Source organism: Chlorocebus sabaeus, chromosome 22 (genome assembly GCF_047675955.1).
Source record: "Chlorocebus sabaeus isolate Y175 chromosome 22, mChlSab1.0.hap1, whole genome shotgun sequence".
In the NCBI taxonomy this organism is placed as follows: Eukaryota; Metazoa; Chordata; class Mammalia; order Primates; family Cercopithecidae; genus Chlorocebus; species Chlorocebus sabaeus.
The window spans coordinates 3,382,840-3,401,378 of record NC_132925.1 but is presented as its reverse complement, the minus strand read 5'-3'; the positions used below and the strand labels follow the sequence as shown (position 1 = coordinate 3,401,378).

At 34.2% G+C, this 18,539-nt stretch overlaps 1 protein-coding gene across 4 annotated transcripts in view; it reads left to right on the top strand.

Moving 5' to 3' along the window:
* Positions 1-18,539, top strand: part of ROBO1 (roundabout guidance receptor 1) — a 1,151,566-nt gene that overhangs the window by 633,642 nt on the left and 499,385 nt on the right. For all 4 annotated transcript variants that reach the window (XM_073009653.1, XM_073009651.1, XM_073009652.1 and 1 more), the window contains exon 3: positions 13,735-13,818. In XM_073009653.1, coding sequence (XP_072865754.1) covers positions 13,735-13,818 — 84 coding nt within the window. The remainder of the gene's footprint in view (positions 1-13,734; positions 13,819-18,539) is intronic.

Here is an 18,539-nt window from a genome sequence, read left to right as displayed (position 1 = left end):
CCTATGTACATATGAATAAAAGAAAAGAAGAATTTTTTAAAAAGGAAGGAAGAAAAGAAAGATTTGGAAGAAGGAAAGGAGAGAAGGGGAAAGAGGGGAAAAAAGTGGAAGGGAGTGGACAGTAGGGGAGAAAGGAAGCAAGGGAAAAAGGGGAAGAAAAGGAAGACGCTCTCAGAGGTTAACTTTAACCTAATTTCTTTCATGTGAAAATATGTGTGACTTTTAAAACCTGATTGGCTGATTGTGAGACACTCTGGAAAACAATTCTGGCAGTTCTTTTAAGTACTAAATATCAATTACCAAATGCCTTGGCATTTATCTCAGAGAAATGAAAATGTATATTTAATACTAAAACTGTACATATTTGTAGCAGCTTTATTCGTAATAGGCAAAACTGGAAACTACGCCAATTTCCTCAACAGGTCAATGGCTAAATAAACTCTAGTACATCCTTATCACGGAACTCTACATTGCCATAGCAATAAAAAGGAATGAACTCTTGAATCACACAAAAACCTGAGAAAATCTTTAGAGAATTAAGCTGAGTGGGAAAAAAAAGTCATTTCAAAGATGTTACATATTGTATGATTTCATTTATAGAACATTCTCAAAAATATGGCTGTGGAGAATAGATAAGTAGTTGTCAGAGTATAGGAAGGGGTTGAGGGGGAGGAAAGTGTGTGGGGTCATAAAAGGGAAGCATGAATGGCCCATTTAACGGTGGAAAGACCTTTTATTTCACTATTATCAATGTTAATATCCTGTTTGTGATATTGTTGTATAGTTCTGCAAGATGTTACCACTGGAGGAAACGAAGTAAAATGTATAATAGATACTCCTGTATTATGCATATGAACCTGCTATTATCTTAAAATTTGAAAAGTTTTGACGGTAAGATTTAGGATAAATTTCATTATGCATATAGTATATTTGAAAGTAGAATACATAGCAGAACGCTTAATGGCATAGTCAATTAAATACACGTGAGTGATGCAAAGTTTGACAACAGTATCTTTATTATCTTGCGAAATAAAATGTGCTGTTGTCATGTTTATAATGACCAGTCAACTCCCTGCATTGGGTAACTACTTTAGCACATTTTTTATTTCCTGTGTTGTCTCATTCACTATCATGTTTTATACCTATATGTTTTTGCCATAATGATGTATAATTAGAGAGAATTTTTTACCTAGAAGCTACAGAATCATAGGTAAGCAAGCAGTTTTACCAGCAATGGAAGATTTATATTTTTTGGCTAATTTGGTTACCCGGTGTTAGGCTGTCGGGTTATTTTTAGAATCATATTTAAGCACTCAGATAGCCATTCCAAAAATAAAGATTTAACATTAACATTAACAAATAGTTTAGTCTTATCCCAGATCATCTAAGAGAAGAGGAACACATTCTTAGGTGTTTGATTTATTTATACCAATTACTACTAGTGCAACTCTCACCATTCATTTGTTTAAAATACTGTCAATCTTATGGCCATTTCTGACTCCCACATTACAGTTTTAGGGTTTATGTTGAAGATGTACGGCATTTTCAAATGCCAAATGTTGCAGATTACAGATTACAGAGACTTGTTTTTGTGAATCTTCTCCATCAACAAGAGTTGCAAGTATTTATTTATGATTTCTATAGTATTTCCTTAAAATATTCATACGTGGTTATCATAATTCTGTCAATATATGGAACTCAGCAGATTTTTATTCCGTATATATAAACTTCAGTTTCCATTCCCATTTTGCAGGAAAATGGGATGGCTTTAAAACTTCTGAACTCTCTTAAAAAGTGGTAACCAGAGGCTAATGGCGAGAGTATTCGTTACTATAGTAAACTTTTCATCCATTTCCCACACGTGTACTAATCAATGTATTCACACAGGCTGCATCATTAGAACAAAAAGTCTTATATTTGCCACTCACCTAGGCTGTGTCCACTCTAAACATGTGCAGAGGCTACTGAATCTACAGATAAGCATATACTACATAGAATATGATTAAGCGTATTATGAATTATAAAGCAGAGGGTGCAGAAGGAAGAAATTCTTGGTGCAATATCTTCAAATATCTTCAAATCTTCTTCTTTCTGATAATCTCAACAACTTCAGTCACATCTCACTTGACTCCCAGAAGAAGGAAAATTTACTGAGGACTGCCTCCTACTGTGTTTTATACTGTGGACCACCAGTAATGAATAGACTTCATCGGCCAAACACATGGGCGCCCAGAAAATACTTTTACATAGTAAACTGTCCCCACTATCACTTGAATATGAATAAATACATAAATAGCCTAATATCTTTTAAGGTATTTGGGGTTATTTTGTGTGTTTGTTGTTAATAATCCTCACTCCTTCTGCATGCACACAAATAAACACATTTCTTAAAAATAGCTATTTTACTTTCTTAAGTTTCACAAATTTCCATTAATTTACAATCAGAATGTCTCTTTTGGGAAAAGTATTTGTAAGTGAAACATATCATCTCACTATAAAATTACTTGTGAGAATAAAGGCTGGCAGATATCCCCATGAAAAAAACACAAATACCAGTCTGAGAATCCGCAGGGTAAAAACAAATAATACATGGGAAAAACAAAATTAAAAATACATTGTATGTAGTATGTGTCATTATAATAAATAATGTATATGTAATATGTGTGTAATCAATTAGACTGAATTAGCGAGAAACGGGAATGTCATTTTAAAATTCAGCTTTTTGTTATAAAATAGAAATGTCCAAAGTCTGTGAGCCAAGTAAACTGAAATAGTAAAGCGAAGAAGAATCAAGTGCATGTTTATTTGGTCACCAGTGCCCTACCTGTGTGAATTTGCTGCAGTGAAATCCCTTATGCCATAACCATTGCTACAAACAGCCTCCCTCTAAGGTGAAGTGGGGGAGGGTACAACGTGCAATCAAATGAGAGTTAGAGAAAAGAAAAAAAAAAAAAACAGCAACCACCATTGCCACTCTCACACTGAGAGGAAATCAATGGAAATGGATGAATGGGGGGTAAGCCTCAACTGCTCTCTCTGGTCCTCGATTGGCACAGCTAATCCCTGTGACCTTTAGGAAACCAGAAGGAATAAAATGACCCCAATAATCAAAAGCACAATTAGAATGAAGAGTGCAAAACCGTGACTGTGGTTAGAAGAGGCAGACAATGAAGAGACTACAGAGGAAATTTGTCCCTTTAGCAGTTGAGTGAATGCAGCCTTAGAGGTGCCCTTAATGGTCACAGATGGATGGCAGCCACAAAACACAGGACACATGAGGGAGGGCAGGTGGGGAGGAATCAGAGCTGTCACGTGATCTGGGGCCAAACTGCGGACGCTTCAGATGTCCCCCACCACCCTCCAATGCATCAAGCATAGTTTCTAACTCTCTACAGGAGGCAGTAAAAGAAGTTGGGCAGATGTTGAAATATCACTGGGTGAGGAAAAAAAGTGTTTCATCAAAACAGTGAAGAAATCTGCAGGGTAATTTCAATATCAAGTGTGTTTTATTTTTCTTAAGAAATAAAATTCATTGAATTCATCTTTATCAGTACAAAGCAACCAGGCAATTAGGCAAACTAAGTTCTGCAGTTCAAGTAGTCTGCCATAAGGATGACATGCTGTCTGTCTGTGTGGAAATACTTCCTGAATGATTCAGTGGGGTGTTCCATGTAAATGAGTGCTGAGGAAATGCAATGGGGTGAAGATGTGAAGAAACACAGTTAGACAAAAATTACATTTTCAAAATTCACTTTTCTCTTGAATTTTAACTGATACGTTATTCACTTTTTCTCTTATATAAATTCCCACCTGGCAAATTAAATAGAGACAGCATGTGTGTTTTCTCATTACAGGAGGCAAATATGTAGGATTTTGCTTGTTAACAAATATAAATGATCCATTTAAATTGACTTGTAATTTGAATTATAATAATAACAAACTTTTACTAACTTCTTACTGAGTATACAGGGTTATCATAAGATTTTATAAATAATTGCTTATTTAATGCTTACAACACTCCTGGGAAATAGATACTATTATTTTACATTTTGTAGATGAAGAAACTGAGATCAATCAATAGATAATATATAAATAAATAAAGTAGCTTGCCCAAAGTCACAGGGTAAGCTAGTGGCTCCTAAACATTACACTATATTGATTATCTAAATAAATGATAACATATAGTTAGCTGTAGTGATTCCAAAATGTCAAGTAAATAATTGGATATTTTGTCTGACTTTAACAAAACATGTGAATCTTACTTGAATATCATTTTACACAGTAAGCAGTAGCAGTGATTATGAACATGGATTATTAACATACTTAAGGGAAGTGGCAATAAATTTACATATACTATGATGATAAAAGAGCACTGAGTAAAGGATGAGGAGATCTCAGTTTTTACTTCAGATCTCAGATGTGATCACCGTACCTCAAACCCAGGTAGCTACATCTACAAAAGGGATTCTATTTCTTCCTGATTCCCCATCCATCATTTTAATGCTATAAAAAGAGTACTCCATTAATTTAGGGATAGCTCTTATGCCATTTCTGTGCCTGAAACTGTGGGATGTATTTGTTCATACTATAAGGGCAGCTGGGACACCACCTGTTAACTAACTTCAAACACCATTTAATTAGCCTGTGTTGCAGTTACTTTGCTTTGACTGGAAGGGAGTGGAACAGTAGCAGATGCTAAGCACAATAAAAGAAACGCCTTTGAATACCAGGGCAAAGTGGGTGGAGAAAATGACAAAAAAAGTCAACAGACGGAGAGAGCCAGAAGTATTAGTAAAATGGACCGGAAATTAACTCTTACAGTAAAGTTCAAGGCAGCAAATCTCTGCAGATTAAATTCCAACCCAGCAAGGTATGGGTCACATCAGATATTATTGAGGATTGGATTTGAGGATTTTGAATAAATGCAGACCTCAACCGGACAATTGGCTCAGTTTTTAATGCTATAAAGAGGTAGTCATCACATTATTTCTATAACCTCCACGACCTTCTTAAACCAAACATTCAGACATCAAGAAAAACATGTTGTGTCACACTGAAGCATAATTTCCCCAACTACTTTAAGAGCTCCACTTTGTCAGTGTTTCCACCAGGAGAGATCTGGAAACAAATGGTTTTTAAATTATGATCATTTCTCCATCAATAGAATGATTTCCATACAGGAGGCACTCTATCTTGCTTAGTCAAATTAAGTTGAATTAAAATGAATTAATAGCTTCTTCTGTGGCATTTATATTCTTCTGAGTCACAGGCTTATCCATTAATGAATTTGCCTTCCTAATATTGCACTAGTATATTTTATGTTAATAGAATTGTTTTATATATACATATATATAAAGCAGACAAATATATATATATATCTGTTATTGATGTTCTTGCCTCAATATGTATTAGGTGCCTTTTATTTACTCAAATTTCATCAGTCTGGTGTAGCTAGATGTACCCCAAATTTGCTTAAACCAAATTGTATTTGACAATTTTTGTATAGTTACTCTACCATTTTTTTCAGAATTGTAACACTTCTGGAGATTCAAAAACAGAATGTAATATAAGCAAATGAAATATTAATTCCAACTTGTTATCATATCACTTTAGTTTCAAGAGGAGCCTCTCAGAAAAATGCACTCCATTCATTCAAATCAGAATGTATCTATATTTATATTTATAACTATATCTATATATCTATATTAGAAGTTCCTAAAATCAGAGGGAATTTGTAAAACTTAAATATAATTCACCTACCTGGCAATATTTAAAAACCTTCCTTGTTTATTCATACTATAATTTTTTTTTCAGTTTTTAGTATTACCACAATTTATTGCATTTTATATCCAGTTTGCTAATCATCCCCTTTAACAAGAAAAAAAAAAAAAACTCTTACCAGTAAGACCCTTACCTGAATTAAGTTAAATAAGATTCTATTTCCAAATGTATACATTACATTTACAGGGGAAAGAGAGGAAGGAATATGTTATTCTATTAGAAATAGTAATTTACCATACCCTAGTTCTGAGTTCGATTTATGGTGATTATAATATTTTAGGTAGATAAGTATATGACAACATCCCAAATAAGGAATTAATTCATGTTCATTCATTGAGAAAAGTTACTTCCATCTTAAACTCTTGACTCCAACAAAACTATGGCCCAGTGTTTCATCTAGTCATTCAACAAAAAATGTTTTGATTGTCACTCTGTTCTTAAGCACTGTGTTAGGGCTAGGCATAGGAAGATGAATAAGACATGACCCTGTCTTAGTCACCCTTAAACTTACACCAGAAGATGTGCCTATGTTGTTAAAGAAATAATTGTCAAAAAAAACTCAATGTGTCTTGATTTCAGTCAGTAGTTTGATCCCCAAAATCAATATACTTTGAAACATTGTGGGCAAAGCCTTATGCTTTGGAACCCCATTTTAATTTTTATTGTGTATTTCTTGCTTCAACACAACTGACTACCTTATTAAATACTTTATTTTATTCTGTCTGTAAAAGGGCACATGAAGAAGTTCTCGTGATATGCTTACTGGACCTCAGAAATGGACTTGTGAAATTATCCAATCTTATTGTTCAGTGATTAGAAAAGAATCACTAACCTGGTGTCCCATTGTTTGTATGCTATTGAAATGCCATCTAGTTCCCACAGTTAGATTGATGAGTAAATGGAGGTCATGGTGTGTAGTGAAAAGTGGAGTGCTTTGGAGTCGGAAATCATCTGAAATCAAATTTCAGATCCACTGTTTACTAGTTGCATGACAGAAGCAAAAGAACTCTGAGATTCGGTTTCAGTATCTTGAAAACGGAAATACTGATGAGAATCATGACAATGATGGCTAGGATCATGATCGAATTGTCAGCATTACATGAGAACACATATATGCATTTAAAATGATGTGTTCTATGAAATAGACTAAAGCATTATATGAACATTACTTGTGATCATAATCAGTGCAGGTTTTACTTTCTTTACTTCACATTTGATTCATTCAGTTATCTAATCACCTACACCAGAACATGAGAAAAAAGCAGTAACATGTATTTTGAGATCATTGTATGAATTTTTTTTTAATTTTTATTTAGTACCGTCCTGACATGTCAGGCCACAGGATAAAATTACCTACTCTCCATTAAGATAATTTGAGCTTATCCAAATAATAAACTACTCTAACATTTTTTCTTTTCTCAAAACTATTGGAAGACAAAGTTTTCAAATTTTGAAAGAACTATCCAGTCACTAAAAAATTTATTTGAAAACAGATTTTACATCAAGGTTAATGTTTTGTTTATTTTATCAAAACACAATAACTAGCAAGTATTATCCACTTAGATCATTGTAATCATGGTTCTTCTATCTTTGAAAGAAACATAAAGAAACAACCTTGATTTTTCTTATACCAGCAAAATTGGAGATGGTTGTAACACATTGTTTTCTGTTCTCATATTGCTGCTTTAAAAATAATTTATTCAATATTTAGTGGTAATTTTTTAACTTCAGACATGTTATATCTAATGTTCTACAGTACATAGATTTCTTCAGCTATTGTAAATATATTTCTTTGTTTGCATCACTCACTAAATATTTTTAAGGAGACACCACCTAAAAGCACCTACTGATTTTTTTCCTCTCACTGTCTATAACATAATTTATATTTCTCCCCTTATTCCCAGTTCAAAAAAATGGGACAGATAATAAAGTACATTCAACAATTATTTGGGCTATACATGATTAAAACAGAAGTTTGAATTTAAATTAAATTTGATGTTATAGAACTTTGATTCAAATTTAAAGCTTCACAAATGTAGGGTTTTTTTGTATTTGATTTTATAACTCATTGCCTAGGTTTCTAATTAAATGTTCTCAGTACTCCATTTAAAGTATCCCTGCCATGCATTCCTCTTGATTAGTAGGAAAGAATCAATGAGAATTGATCCAATTTGTAGAACACAATTCTCATATTGATAGTAGTTTATATTCATTTGCTTTTCCCTAATCTTTTATTAATGGTCATCTTTAAAATGTCAATTAATGCCAAAGCTCTGCCCTGTGATAATGCAAATCTATAAAGAAACTAGTTTGACAAGTTATAGTAAGTAGGGCAAAAGGAAGAAGCTTTTTATGTTTTATGTTTTTATTATACATAACTGAGTGTGACAGAAGGAAAGAAGCTTGAAAACCCTAATGTTTTGAGCTGTGATTACAAACCCAATTTAAAAATTAAAAATACATAAATAAAATTCTGAATTTAAACCAACAGGCTTTTCTCTTAGGCCTCTACATTTCCCCAGTATAACACTGGCTACCATGGGATAATAAACAATGTAAATAACTATGGATTGAATGCTACTGCAAATATGAATCTTTGTACTACAAAACTAATATTACCTATTTTAATACTGCTAGTGAAAGAGAAATGCCATTGCATGATTGTCTGCTGCATATTTAGAGAAGACTTTAGATCATTAAATTTTCATCCACCATCCTTTAAACTTTTTAAATGTTTTTCATAAAAGACTGAGTGATTGGGCCAAGTGCGGTGGCTCACGCATGTAATCCCAGCACTTTGGGAAGCCAAGGCGGGTGGATCACCTGAGGTCTGGAGTTCAATAACAGCGTGACCAACATGAAGAAACCCCCTCTCTACTGAAAATACAAAATTAGCCGGACTTGGTGCTGCATGCCTGTAATCCCAGCTACTCAGGAGACTGAGGCAGGAGAATTGCTTGAACCGGGAGGCGGAGGTTGCGGTGAGCTGAGGTCACGCCATTGCACTCTAGCTTGGGCAAGAAGAGTGAAACTCTGTCTCAAAAAAAAAAAAAAAAGATTGAATGATTGGTAATGTTATGTCATATTTTCTGTATCTCTTTCACAGTGAACCACAGAGAAGGTGGTTTTTATTCAACCATTTGAGTGTGAGTTAGAGATACAATATCTCATGCCTTAATTATTCCACATGTGTATCTAAACACTAAGTATGTCATTTTTTCTGGAAACTTTAAGCTGGATCTTAAGTCTTCATTGAACAATCAACAATTTTTTTTTCAGAAAGGCTTCATAGCTGATATTGTATACTATATTATAGAATGGTCTTCTCACTCTTAGTTGCCTGCTATTGGTGATAGTAAGTTTGATTACTGAATTACAGATATGACTGTCTGATCTATCAATTATCAAAGTGTATTTTTTACTTCCAAGTTAGCAAATACCCTCTGGGGTGATATTTTCGCACTGTAAAATATGCTGTCTTCCGACCATTTTTCACTTAATAGATGTAGGGGTTTGGGGAGATGCTGGCCAAAGGACATAAAATTTCAGTTAGGAGGAATAAGTCCAAGATACCCATTGTACAACATGAGGACTATATTTAATAACAACGTATTGTGGTCTTGACCATCTTTAAGACACTCAGTTTTAAGTGTTCCCACTACAAAAAATGATGGGTGCATAAGGTAATGCATATGTTAGTTAGCTGTAGTAAGCCATTCTAAAATGTATACATACATATCTCAAAACATCATGTTGTACTTAATTTAAATTTGTCAATTAAAAAATAATTAATGTTTAAAGACCCAAACATTTAATGAATTGTTATATTTAAAGGCAAAGTTTCCTTAAAGACATAATTTATATTGTAAAGGAAGATATAGGTGTTTATTTCCTTTTAGAGTTGTTGCTGTTGTTATATACGTGAAAGACTCTTTTAAGATGGTCCACTCATACAGTGTGTGTGTGTGTGTGTATATGTATGTGTGTGTGTATATATAGTTGTTGCTGTTATTATATATATGAAAGACTGTTTTAAGATGGTTCACTCATATATTGTTTGTGTATATGTATATACTTGTATGTATGTGTGTATATATATGTATATGTACATATATACATACATATAACCTTATATATTGTAAGTTTAAGTATGGCATGCAACCCCTACACAAAAACATATAAAACCACTTAGCAAAATATTTACAAACAATAAGCCTATAGGTCAGAGTTCTGTTTTAACCCCAGGTGCTAACTTTTTACTGAATTGTAAAATACTAAAAATATTTTAATATTTATGTAAAATTTGTAACATAGGTAGGGACTACAGCAAAGAAGTAGGTTGAAGACAAGATGATGAGTTTAGTGTTGAGTGAGAAAAGGTGTGAAGCTTCTTGGAATTTACATGAAGTTGAATCACCAATGTAAATAAAATTTGGTTGTCGGTAGAGCATCCAATTGAGAAATGTACAAGTTGCATATGTTATGAAAAATAATCGAAGCCTTGAGCCTGGATGAAGATATCTACAGACAGCATGTCGAAAAGAACAGGATGAAATCTGGAGCTGTGTGAAACACGACTATTTAAGGAGTATGGGGAGGGAAACAAGCTGTCATGGCTGAGGCATTAGTGTACATTCCTCCAGACTTGGAGTCAATGGATAGAAAATCTAGAAGACAGATTTTTTAAAACAAATTTAAAAAACAGGACTTAATTCTAAAATTGGAACTGATCACCCTGAAAAGCAGTGAAGGCCCAATGGCCACGAAATTCACAGGAACGCATACATCTCATCAAAGCTTGTTATGGGAGTCCCTCTGACCCATTTCCAACCATGAATGACTATGATGTTATGATTCAAGACTTCCTTTTTACATTGAAAGATGCCTTATTTGTTTGTATGAACTTGAGGATATAGGATGTACAACAGCATATGAGTTTATTTATAGCAAGCTTTTTATCCCCGCTCTGCATATAATACTGCTGCAGAAAATACAATTCACATCATTTTCAGTTGTTTCAGATCGAGCACCTACCACTTCAGTAAGGTTTGCATTCTTGGTTACCATCTCTTCATTAATTTATTTATTAACTTGGATTCAATGTAAAGTGGGTAGGTATACAAATGAGAAGCAGACAGAATACCTGGCCCTCAGGAATTTAGATTATAATGGGGGTGACAGACACATAAAACCCATCACTTCTAATGCCAGTGTGTTTCTAGATGGGATGGCAGCTTTTACCAATTGCAGCTGAACCTATTTCAATTCAGGCATGGGTAGCCCTAAATTCAGAGCTGGAATATAAGAAGACCTCCTTTAGATATGGTAAACACACAATAGTCTCTTCCTCACTATCTTCTAGTCCATAGCTCGCATAATCAATGCTATTTAACCGAAAATTTAAGTAAATGTCTTTCGGACTGGCCTTAAATTAGTCCTCCAGTTCTCTTGCAGTGAGTCAATGGCTGTTTCATGTTATTGTTATATTTTGACAGGAAGGAGAAGAAAGAAAAAAATTAGCAAAGCAGCTAAAAATAGCACCTTTTGTTTCCTTTAGGTCTAGCATACCATTAATTAAAGGCAGAACAAGGTAGAGATATGGTAAGATTCATTGATTAATGCAAAAATCTATTCCTTCCTGAGCTTCAGAAGGGGCCAGAAACGTGATGAGTAGGAACAGAGAAGCAAATTTATAAGCCACTTAAGACAGGTTACATGCGGGTGAGAAAATCTATTTTATATGATTTAGGTATCTCATTTCAAATGACAGTAAACTTATCTTCCTCATCTCTGTCGTTTTCATAATAATATCCCCATTTTCAGGAAGAATTCAATAACAAAGCTACACAAACCTCATCCCAAAAGTCCTGTAATATTGTGTAGATGCACTGATTTAATTTATATCATGGATTTGGATGACACTGTACTGTACTTTTAACAGAGTGATTAGAAATGTGTGGGTCCACATTAAATAACTGATTGTGTGTAAATTAAAAGTAGTAACTTCCCTTAAAAGTCTGCATTGTGTTACTAAAAAAAAATTCATAAAATTAAAGTGATTCTAAACCATTCTATCATTTAAAACAAGATTGTAGGTAGGCAGGGTGGTTTTCTTAAAAGCTGTTTCATGCATCTGACCATGAAAGCGGTTTCTGAGGATCTTCCTACAACAACCTCTTGTATTTGGATAGTCTGCATGAGCTAGATGAGTTGTGACAGAACATTCTGGACACTGCCTCAAAACACACAAAAATGCCTGCTCCCCATTCTTTCTCATTGATGTGACCCGGAAGTTTGACCTAAACAACATGTGCATGTCATAAGTTCACAGGCCGAAAAGGTAAAGTGGACATGTTCTGCCTTATCACTTGCAGCATCTATTTTAAGGGTAAAATGACAGCAGCCATCACTAGAGAGGCAAGGACGAATAAAGCAAGAATGAATATCTTTTCTCTTCTGTCTGCACAGATCTGAACTTTTTTTTTTTCGTTTTAGCCACATCAGGTTATTATAATTATGTGATACTTGTGGGAAGGAGGAGGGAAAGCAGGGAGATTAGTGGGGATAAATATGCTGCATGAAAAAACCAAGTGGACTCATGTTAGTCTTTTTATTCCTTTTGAAGAATTTCTAAATCATCCCTGAATAGCTGCGTCTAAGACAAAATATGTCGACCTAGCTAGTGGAGACGCAAAATTAATGACCTCTGTGATGTTTCTAGAGGGCATTACCTGCATGGACTCACTGGCTCATCCAGAAGTGACACACTGTTCCCCGAGTAAACATCTGCGCTTCTTCCCTGCTCAGAACAAGAAATCCTTCCTCTGTAGAGAATGTTCAAGGTGATTCTCTTTAAAGCCTGCAGCACATCAGAACTTGAATGACCTATGGCTCTACCTTATTTGATTTAGGAGGGACACTCTCGGTTTGTATTGTGTCTGTGTCTGCTTCTCAGTGGCAGACCTATGACCACCGCTCACAGTTATCTCACATACAGATGACAGGTAGAGTGATTGCGCACCAGGGAAATTTAGTGGTGTCACTGAGCTTCTGTACACACATATACTGCTACTCTGCTACTCCGACTCTGGATGTGGAAACTGGAGTGTTGTGCCTAGCCTCCCCTCTAAAATTCTGCGTAGGAAAATTAATGTGCAATTTAAGAAAGACAGAAAAAAATGCATTTTTTACTTAAGAAAAATAAGCATAGCTGAATGAAAATACTTATACGGATGATCGTGATATAGAATCTCAAACAATTTGGAATGTTTTAAAATGTCCAAACCAAAATATCCAAAGTTACGTGTGTTTGAGTCATGTATTCATTGCAGTAAATTTGTATCAGTCCTAAAAGACGAGAGATGGTTGCCTTCTGAAAGATGTGATGTTGCACCGCTTTCTTCCGTGTTTCTCAGCAAAAAAAGTATGACATTTGTATCATCCTCCCTCTTCTTTGACAAGACCTATTTTTCCCCACATCCCCCCTGCCTCCTATGAGGTACAGTGTCTGGAGTCTGTAATTGCCAGGAGAGGAAGCGATGATGGGGAGTGATCACAGTCAATAGCTTTGATTAACAATAAGGTAGAAAATTAGCAATGCTAGCGTTCAGCCACCCTGCCTCTCCCTCCTCCATATGCTCTCTCAGTCCGAGCTGGCGGCCTCGCAGAGGGCAGTCCGAGCCCTTCGTCAGCTTTGAAGTGCAGCAAAGGTGCAGGCAGAGCAGAGAATTAGGGAAATTAAGGAGAAAAAGTGGAAACTGTAAACCATGATGCTGAGACCTTCGCAGGGCTTAGTGTACCGCAGGAGGGGCAAGGATGAAGTGGGCTGTGTGTTGTCCTTGTGTGTGTTTCTGTCACATGTGGATTTACTTGTGTCTGGACATGCTGTGATCGAAATGGCAACTACTGTTACTACTGTGACCCCATCAGCAGCTCTGGTGTTGTTTCCGACAGACCCTGAAGATCTAGAGAGGGGGAAGGACAACGGGACGCCGATCCCCACCTCTGAGAACGATGACAATTCGCTGGGCTACACAGGTAGTGTCTCTTTCCCAAATACTAACTTCCTCCTAAAATGCCTCCACCTCCATCAGTCATCAGCCACCTGTACAAAATTAATCCCTTCATCCCTGCTTCCAGCTAACAACCACAACTTCTCATTTTTCAAACTTCATTCTGTTCACAGCAGATCATATTGCTAAAGGAAACACTTTTGTGAACAGAAATGTACATGGAAACTGTAGTCATTCTTATTGTTTTACTATGTTTAGTACAAAAGAATGCTTATCAAGCTGAAACTTTGATACTGCTAATATTTTTAGAATGATATTTTCTTAGAAATTTAATATTTGACTACATTGTTATCATAAGGGAAAAAAGAACACTACCTGCCAGTAATTTGGATTAAAATGTATCTGTGCCTTTTTTTTACACTTGTAATCTTAAAAACAACAGGAAGCAAAACTCTTACAGCGACGTAATTCATAATCACCAACTTACATCTTCGGATTGTGTTTGCATGACTTATTGTTACCTTATGCACCAACGCCTTCTGAAATAGATGCATGTGTACCCCAGCATAATAGTAACGAATTAACTAATTGTGTTAGAAATAATTGATATATAAGTGTTTAAGAATGATCACCCTGGAAATATATGTTTCACATGGAATTTTTTGCTCTAAATATACTTGTATAATTTATACCTCTAACTCTGAGATAATTTGACTAAAACTTTAGACAAGGAGAAGGAATATAAGACATCACTTATAATCCATTGAATTAGATGATGTTGTAACAGTGGTCTTATTGTAAGATCAGCTATTCGTAATACTCTCTTCACTGGTCCTTGTTAACACAGTTCTCCATAGACTTTGCTAAGTTGTGGGCTGTGGATAGGTTGTGTGTGTATGAGGTGGGTTAGGTGGAGTTAGAGATGATAGAGTCCTCTTCTGTATCATAACAATCATATAGATGACTGTATTAAAAGAAAAATGTAATTCAATAGGCACATTTCACTTTAGATAAAACAATAAACTGATATTTTACTTTTGAAGCATCCTCACAGTGTTCATAAATATCACTCTTCAATTTTATTCCTTGCCTACATAATTGTAGCTTTTAGACACTTGGAATAAGCAGTACAGTTAATAAGACCTTTATACGCAACTTTAATAGTTTTATATTTATTTTGCTCTTGTAAATAACTCATTTGCATTTTTCCTGTCTTCCAACATAAGAATGAGGATTCACCCATTAACTCGTCATTTACATTAGGTATAGCTCCTGCAGCACACCAACATGGCACATGTATACACATGTAACAAACTTGCACATTGTGCACATGTACCCTAGAACTTAAAGTATAATAGAAAAAAAAAAAAGAATGAGGATTCAAAAACCAACAAATGCAATCCATGGGGGTGGGAGGGCGAGGGAGTTTGTATGATACTTTCCCAGGAACTTAGCTGCAAAAAAAGTTGTAAATGTCATCCCTTAGTACCATCAATACCAAAGAAGTTCGTATTTGTGAAAGGAGGAATCCAAGATAGTATTCTTTCTCAGGGATATCCTCATTCGCCAATGCTTCTTACTTCTGTTCCCTTGAACTCACCCAATCTAAACAACTGCATTGTTTTGATACAATAATAGGGTTTGCCCTTTATCTTTTGCGGATTTTCCAAAAATTATGTATAAGTAATGAATAAATCATGTTTGAGTGTTGAATTAAGAGAATTTAAATAACAATGCATTTCAGATTAAATACAGCATTAAATTTTTTCATTTTTATTTTTTCCCTTCAGGTTAATCAGGTGTCAGATTTGTCCTGTTAAACATATCATTAGATAAATTAACATGAGGAAATAAATTTATACAATTACCTTTATAGTCTATAATGGAACTAACTTAAAGTATTACACTTTAATGCAAAGTGACTGGAGGACAATCTTCTGAATAATCTTGTTCCTGAGACTGTAACTGTCTTTAACAATCTAGTGGTAAAGGAAATCTATTCTGTATATTTGGTTTTGTAAAATTCTTGATTACTCAGAAACCTCTCTTCTGCTATACAAATTAAAAAATGTTATTTGTCTCTTTTGTTTGCATGTTAACCATACTTACACTCATTAAAACTTCCATTGTGAGTGATAAGAAAAGTAAAGTAGAAAAAATAATTTTGGCTGCTTCATGACAACTGTAAAGAAAGATATCAATTGGCTATACAGTTAAGGAGTAATAGTTAAAAATATTATTTAAAATTGCCTACAGATATTGTTTTCTTTTGTGTGCACATGCATGTGTGTGAATGTCTGAATGTATGAATTCCCTGTACTAGAATCACAGATAATTGAGTAGATAGAATCTTTATATTAGAGAAAATTGAGTTCAGAGGAAAGTGAGATGGGCTATCTGTCCAGGAACGTTTTTATATATTTAATGTAAATTGTCTAGAGTTTAATATATCTGGAGTTTAATAACCCTGGGCATAGCAGCGAGAAGTTTTAATAAATAAAATATACATATTAAGCAACTTAGAGAATGTACAATGCAATTGTCACGTAAGTCATTGATATGAGTTACTTACAAAATGATATTAACAAGCAAGTGTATCAGGTATTGTTTGTGGCATCTATGTTTTTTACACAATATCTCAAAATGACTGTGTAGATTTTATACATCAGACGTTAATTTTTTACTACATGTTGCTTCACTTCATTGAGGTAACATGTGAGACTTTTCTCCCTCGCCCTAACATTTAGTATATATAAAAAAGAAAATAAACCTGTGTAATCCTGGAAAACATTTTTGGGGGAATGTGAAATAATCCCAAAAGAAGAAGATCATTATTTGACTAAAATTCCCATTTACATCCCCTAATTATCCTTTTTTTCAATACTAAAAATAGTATAATTTCCACTGCAAGCTAATTTGTTACTACAACATCTGCTCTGATACTTAAGCCATTTGGGACCATCACTACCAAACTGACCCATTTAATGAGAATGCATGGATCTCATATCATACACATATCTTAAAATTTATATATCCACTAATGATCTAGTGAACAAATGATAATCTCATAATAGTAGTTGCTGCTTATATCGTATACCATTCTAATCTAAATTGTGTAAGTGATTGAGTTGGGATCAGAATTTTAAAATGGAAATACAGAGTATCAGAGAAGAAACATGTTGATTCCTTTTCTCCTTACCATCTCTAGAAACAATGCTATAAAGCCACGTAAGGTTTTGAAATATTTCATTTTCACTCTTACAAATCAATGACTGCAACACAATTTCTACGGTAGCAGTGTGGTATGTTATTAAAGTGGACTTGTGCATTATTTGCAGTGAAGTGGCCCATTTCTTGTTTAACCAAGCGTGTCATAAATATTGAGGGTTATTTAACAGTTCACGGCATATAGCCTTTGTTGCAAGAACAAGAAAGAAGAGGTTTCAAATCAGCACTTGATTGGGTCAAACATACATCCAAAAGAGTCTGAATATGTAATAATCAATGATTTTTCGAAGAGGCTTCTGAAAGGAGTAGAGTGTTTATCGACTGCTGGAAGTACGTATAGTGTTTTACAAATATAAAAAAATTAAGTAATACATCTGAGAATATTGAAATTTCTGAAATATACATATAATTTATATAGAGATTTCTGGCAAAAACTTTAGACAAGGACACAAAACTTAAAGAAAAATGTATTCATACATTAAAAATTCAGGGAATAAGTGGGTGCTAACAAAGTTCTACTAACATTCTTAATCTTTTTACAAAGCAGTAATTAGAAAATGAATTTAACATTATTCCTTCTTCTGAGTAACAAAAAAAATCTGTAAATTTGACTTGAAATGTCTAAAATATACCCTTTGTCCCTATTTTTACATACTAAAATAAGATAATGTCTTCTATCTCCACATGTCTATTTTAAAGAATAGGTGCCTATATTTATAGTAGAACATTGGAAGAAATGTGAAATGCAAATTTAAAATCTTAAAACTAAAAAGTTATCAGAGTTATGTCACTGTCAATTTAAGTAAAATCTAGCTATGAAATGTGAGATGTTTCATAGTAATTTCAAATAGGGATACTCAGGTCTTCTACTACTCAACACTACCTCCAAGTAAAGTTTGGTTATGATTGTTTAGAAGGAAACAAAATATATTCTCTTATTTAAAAAAAAAAAAAAAAGAGAAAGAAAGAAAAGCCTTGACAAATTAGTATGTTTGCCCACATAAACTTGGATGCAATCCCAAAACCTTGTTTGGTCTCATGCTGAGGAATTTCAACAGGCAGCTATTAAGTGATGATGACACTGATTCTTGTGTCTCCCTACATTCTTAATTGGATTGCTTCACCATTCAAACTAAGCAAAAACACCATTTTGGTATGTGAATTTTTAACATCTATGTAGTGAATCTAATAACCAGTGTTTATTATTACTACATGCTTGCAAGACTGTTTTCTGAGCACTTTACCTGCAACAACTCATTTAATCCTTACAACAACCCTCTAAGACAGTGCTATTATTAACAGTGACAGGGTCTGAGGTCTGCTTCACTATTCTAAAAGATAAATCGTTCAAAATTAATCACATATTTCTGATCTCACAGTCTTGAGTTTAAATGAGTTGTGTCTATAAGCTACCTTTGGGCATTTAGTTAGAAACTGAACAGATCCACCATGTCAGATTTGTCAGAAATATTAAACATTATATAGTTTTCCCATTTTCTTACTGTCATTTTATTTGTT